Source organism: Sus scrofa, chromosome 11 (assembly GCF_000003025.6).
Source record: "Sus scrofa isolate TJ Tabasco breed Duroc chromosome 11, Sscrofa11.1, whole genome shotgun sequence".
Lineage (NCBI taxonomy): Eukaryota > Metazoa > Chordata > Mammalia > Artiodactyla > Suidae > Sus > Sus scrofa.
In genome coordinates this window covers 22,319,641-22,325,640 of record NC_010453.5, presented here as the reverse complement: position 1 = coordinate 22,325,640, position 6,000 = coordinate 22,319,641, and the positions used below count along the sequence as shown (strand labels likewise).

Below are 6,000 nucleotides of genomic sequence, written 5' to 3'. Positions count from 1 at the left end.
GTACTAAGATTTCTAATTCTAGAGATCTTATTGAGCATATCATGAATTCTTGACGTTTTTAAAACAGAATGTGTCAAATAAATATGTTAGGGCGTGAGAAGAAAGTGGTTTTTTTGCCATTGCCTCGCTCTTCAATATTTGTAATAACCTAATTTTCTTTTCTTCCTCCCTGCCCCCTGCCCCCCCCAATAACTGGTTTAGTGAAACCCAATAGATTGTACACTGACCTCCTTTGCCCTCAATAATACTTCTTTTCAGAAAAACCTTGCTGTCGTTCTCGAAGGAACGGATGGCTTTCGGCAGTTTAAAAGCCCTGCAATGTCCTACAATGTGTCTTTTCTTTTTTCTTTCAAAGAAGAGCACTTTTTGGTCGTTTGGCTCCTATTCATAGTACAAAGAGAAATTACGCAGAAAAATCAGCTGAAACATTTATCTTAGCACAGGATGGCTGGCTCAAGGCTCCTGAGATGTAAGCAACATTTCAAAAGCTAATCTGGCACGGTCCAAGTCCAAGTTAACTTCCTCCTCTCCGGCTCCAGGACCGGACTGGGTTTGTGTGGGCTGTGTGCCCATGCCGGATCCAGGGAACAGCCTGAGTCTTCAGCCTCAGTCTCTCCTGGCTGCCCTAAAATGAGGTTATACCGTTTACCGAAAAGACTAATCTTTCCCTAGTTAAGAGGAACTTGAGTTGGGTTGCTGTTGGTTACTTTTCAAAAAGGAAGTACTGGCGTTCCCACACCGGGAGTCGAACCCGGGCCGCCTGGGTGAAAACCAGGAATCCTAACCGCTAGACCATGTGGGAGACGACGAACACGCCTGCCAATCTAGACAGATTGAGTCTTCCGCCTGATTGCCTCTTGCCCCGCCCAGCCCTCTGTGTCAGACCCGCTTCTGCGCATGCGGGAACGCCTCGGGTCCGCGTTATCCTGTGGAGCCTTGAGGTGAAGAGTCGAATCTCTTTTTCTCCTCACGTTGGCGTCTTTTCAGGTCTCTTCCAGGCTCCTCATTCTAGACACCGCGTATACACCGGTGTAGACTGTAGGCTGATGAGTCATTATTCACAATTCCTCACAAGAAATCCGGCAGAGCACCGAAGGACGGGGGTTTGGAATGTAGACTCATTAATAAGAAACAAGTGCCGTGTGGAGCCGTGAAAAGAGACCGCAGTGGGCTGGGCGCCCGGTCTCTGGCGGCCGCTGACCAGCCTCCCGGCCGCGGCTCCGAGGGCAGCAGGCTCGCCTCTGTGCCCTCGGGCAGACCCGCGCGCCCGGCCACGCGCCGGCTGTGCGCCCCCGACCACTGGGCCTCAAAGCCTGGGTGTCCTCAGCGCCCGGGCGTCTGTCTCTCTTCGCCGCGCTATGCCGGCCCCATCCCGTCCCCAGAGAGTGTCTCTTTGCCCTCAAGAAACCGGAGCGAGGGCTGCCTGGAAGCCTGGAACTTTCCAGGTTCTGTTGACTCAACGGCAAAAGGCGGGCTTTGTGTCCCTGAAAGTAGACGAAGGTGGTTTGTGAAGGTAGATTTAAGAACTGGAGCATGTCCCTCCCTGCCAGCAGGCATGACTGATGGAAGGTTCCCCGCGGTTCCCCAGCCCGGCCGCGGCCGGAAGCAGCATCCCTCCGGCGCAGCTTCTGCCTTAGAGGCGGCTGCGGGGATTAGGAAGCGCAAAGAACCAGTTGTTGGGCCAGCCCGCGTGGGAGAGCTCTGGTCCCGGTGTCCTCGTGGTGGCTTAAACCACACAGAAGTTGTTTTCACTTGAGCTGGACCCTTTGGAGCCTGGTTAAAAGCTGGTTCTGGTTCTCCTTTACTCCCCCCTCTGGCCCCACCTGCCCAAGGGTCTTCGAAAGTTCTCGATCTGCCCCTGACTGAGGTTCTCTTAAGGCCTCCGTGTGACATTCGGCAACAGGAGAGCAGGGGTGGAAAAAGCCCTGAAATAGAAACGACTTCGACATGTATTCACACAAATCAAGCTCCCCTAAGGGAGAGGCCAACACCATTGAAACTTCGCGAAGCTCTGGAGGAAGACCACAACTTGCTGGCTGCAAACCTACTGTGTGTATGAGACACGTTCACATTCGTTTGCTCATTTAATCTTCATAGTATGAGGTAGGTCTTACTCGAGTTTGGGCGGGTACTTCCTGTACTATCTTTGCATTTTTGAACAGTTTCACTTGTTTGTTTTTTAATCAGTGAGCCAGCTGCCTTTCTCTGGAGGACATCCTACGACTGCGGTTCTCGGTCTGGGGGCCGAGATTTCACCTATACCTTTCAGTTCTGTATTTCCACTTGGTAATTCTTTTTAAAATGTATCTTACCAGTTTTAAAGACAAAAGTTCCCGGTGTAACCCATACATTGGACAGGCACCATCCTTGGGATATAACCAAAATGCAACTTTTCTTTCGTCTCCCAAACCGAAATGTGTTCCTCTTTTTCCTTGGCATGGATGAGAATTTGAGCAGGAACAGAAAACCCTATGGTCACCTTAAATAATAAAGCACAGTCCAGGACAATGCACTTTTCAGCAATTCCATCTTCATTCCAGATGGTTCTCCCCCACTGCTCCATCTTGGGTATCACTTCAGGCTATGAACAGCGGTGAGCTGAATCGGGCTCCCACCAGATCACATTGTCTAACTGCAGGCTTCTCTTTCTAACCCTATATTGGGTGACATCACATTGGTAGCCTGAGATGGCCTTGCTGGGAGAGTATTTACACCCCAGAAATAGGCAGATACTCCAAGGCACGGCTTTTTTGCAGTTAAAAAAAAAAAAAAAAGTGTTCTGGGAGTTCTCATTGTGACTCAGAGGATGCAGGTTTGATCCCTGGCCTCACTCCGTGGGTTAAGGATCCCACATTGCGGTGAGCGGTGGTGTAGGTTGCAGACTCTGGCTCAGATCTGGCATTGATGTGGCTGTGGCCTAGGCTGGTAGCTGTGGCTCTGATTTGACCTCTAGTCTGGGTATTTCCATATGGCATGGGTGTGACCCTAAAAAAAAAAAATAGTATGCTATTTAGCAACACAGGTTAAATATTTACCCTGCTGTCCCAATAGAGGGGTGTGATCCATTTCTCATTTTGATCTTGGTCTTCCTCCCTTCAGAGTTCCAAGGCCGTCCAAGGTTGGAGTAAGGGAGGGCAAGAGAAAGGGGGATGGGAACTTCTGACTGGACTGGACTGGACTGGTACTGTCAGAAGTCAGTTTCTGGCTTTCTGGGCCTGAACATGTTTTAGGGCTCTTTTTTCTCAGTGGTTCTCTATGCGTTCATCAGGGGCTTCCCTGCTTGGACCCCTTGGACAGGGTCTCCCAGGAGGCCATCAGTGGCCTCTAATGTGGGGTCCACCCCCTGTTCCCTGCTCCCCAAGGCTAGGGGTGGAATCAGAGCTGTGGCTGTGGTGTAGGCAGGCAGGCAGCTGGATCCATAGCAACGCTGGATCCAAGCTGCATCTGTGACCTACACCACAGCTCACAGCAACGCCTGATCCTTAATCTGCTGAGCGAGACCAGGGATTGAACCGGGGTCCTCACAGATACTAGTCAGATTCGTTACTGCTGAGCCATGATGGGAACTCCCTCCAGTGAGGGTCTTAACACCAGCACCACCAGTGCCTTTGTTAAACTGCAGATTCCCAGCCCCACCCAGAGCTTCTGAATGAGCACTTCTAGGAACAGGGCCTGGGAGTCTGAATTTTATCAAACACGAGCCACCACCCCTACCCCCACTGATTCTGATGCCACTAAGTTTGAGAAACACCAAACTACATGACTTTAGGTTCCCTTCAACCTCTAAAAGACCATGATCCCTGAAACACATTTCTACTCAAAAACCTTCAGAAAAACTTGTAGTTGCCTGTTAAGTAAAATCAAAACTCCCTGGCCAAGCTTCCTGGCTTTCCATAATCCAGCCCTCTCATACCCTGCTAACATTATCCTCCCATGTCCCCTCTTTAGGGACCACATTCCCGTCACCCTTCTTTCTCTGTCCCACTTGCCCTTCATGCTTTCCTGCCCCGATCCCTTTGTTCCACCTCTATCTGTACCTCCTCATTCTTCTTTCCACATCTGACACTAACTCTGAGGCCTGTTCAGTCCCATAAAGCTTCAAGTCTATTGGATTCATTTCTGCCAAATCCTAAAGCACAGGCCTCTAACAATGATCCACATAGGCTTATGCCTTGCTGCCCTTATTATTTAAGTTATTTAACAGGAGAGTCCATGAATAAAAATCAGATTCCATAATCCCCCTGGGAACCCAGTCCTGCACTCACTCATTCTGCCAAGTAGTCCTTCCTTTTATCTCACTTAAATACTTCCTGCTGTACTTCTGTGTGAAAGCTGCCCCCTTTTAACCAGCAGCGTGAACAAAATGTTCCTGGGAGGAGGGGAAAAAACACACATTTTTGAAGTTTAGCCAGACCAGTAAGTGAGCTGCATTTCTTTAGTTCTGCACACACCAAAAAAGCCTCCTTGTTGACACAAGGAACCGCTATTCCTGTTCCCATGCATCTAAGGCTGACTCTCACTGGGCAGCTCTCCCATTTCATCCACCCTTTGATACATTTGATTCTGGAAAAAAGCCCCCAATACATTATACTTGCCGGGCATCTACATTAGCCAAAGCCGTGGGTGCAATTCAGGTCCCCTGCCTGTCAGTCATTTAGGAGCATGGATGGTTTCCATTTCAGTAGGCCCAGGAGTCACCCTTTATAAGGGCATCGAAAATAAGTGCCAATTAAATTCCACTCTCCCAAGGAGAGCTCTGGCCAGCACAGACCCAGCCTATGGCATTAAGTTAACCTCAGAGCTCTTTTGGGTAACAGCATCTGTCCCTGCTCACCAGTTGGGGTGAGTTAATCTTCATGGCCTAACATTAGGTTCAATTTCTAAAATTGGATCCGAGCTCAGGAGGCCACTGGGATAACAGAGCTCCCTTGGGGCTTTTTTAGGTTATATAACTCTGCCCTTCACCTCTACCCCAAATCTAGCAACTCTTACTTGTCCTATGACTCAGGACAAGTACCCTTGAACTCCCGAAACTGGGTTAGGTGCTTATTCTGTGGGCCACCCCATTGGTTTATTGGGCTGGGTGAACTGCTCTGCTCCCCTCTCCACAGTACACTGTAAGCTCCTGAGAGCAGAGTCTGGGTCTCATTCTGTTGGCTCCCCAGCTTCTAGCACATTGCTTGGCAAGAAGAAACTCATCCTCAGCCAGCATCTTCCTCAGCCATATCTCCACAGTGTGGCATCTTTCCTGAAAAATCAGCCACATTCAGTAAATGTTTGAGTGGTTCCTTCCTCAATTCGTTCATTCATTCACTCATTCATTTAGTAATCAATCAGTCAGTCACTCCAGGGGGGAATAGTTTTGGTTTCCATCCAGCACCTAAGTGGCAAAGAAACTAAGAGTCTCAGTGGGCCACAATTTTAGCATCCTTTCCCACCTCACGCTCTGCCCCCCCCCTTTCATCTGTTCTGATGGCACAAGTCAGGAGAGCTTTGGCAGACCACATTCGTACTGTCTGTCTGCTCAGCTCTGGGGCAGGGACAAACTTTTCTCATTTTTCTGGAGGACCACACTCTGGAGTTTTATGAGTGCAGGTACTTCAATGGCCTGGTATCTAGAAAACTTACCCAGCTTTGTGGTTTCCTATTCCACATGGCAGTTGCCCAAATCTTGAAATTCTAGCCCTCTAAGACCCTCAGTTAGTTTGCTTTGCCACTTAAGTGCTAGGTGCAAATCAAGTTGGACCTTGTATGGAAGGTTAAAACTATTTTTTTTCTTTCTTTTTTTTTTGTTTTTGTTTTTTGTTTTGTCTTTTAGGGCCACACGTGTGGCATAGGAAAGTTCCCAGGCTAGGGGTTAAATCAGAGCTGCTGCAAACGCAGCAGCAGTGGCAGGATCTGAGCCGTGTCTGTGACCTACACTACAGCTCACAGCGATGGGGTATCCTTAACCCACTGAGCGAGGCAAGGGATCAAACCCACATCCTCGTGAATACTAGC

At 49.2% G+C, this 6,000-nt stretch overlaps 1 protein-coding gene and 1 non-coding gene across 2 annotated transcripts in view; one reads left to right on the top strand and one right to left on the bottom strand.

The window, feature by feature from the left end:
• On the bottom strand, positions 731-802 carry TRNAE-UUC. Its single transcript has one exon. It is a non-coding gene; the product is annotated as a tRNA-Glu (tRNA).
• LOC102159419 overlaps positions 795-6,000 on the top strand; it is a 41,628-nt gene continuing 36,422 nt past the window's right edge. Inside the window, exons 1-2 of the mRNA XM_021065393.1 lie at positions 795-941; positions 1,043-2,103. Coding sequence (XP_020921052.1) covers positions 795-941; positions 1,043-1,756 — 861 coding nt within the window. The 3' untranslated portion in view covers positions 1,757-2,103. The remainder of the gene's footprint in view (positions 942-1,042; positions 2,104-6,000) is intronic.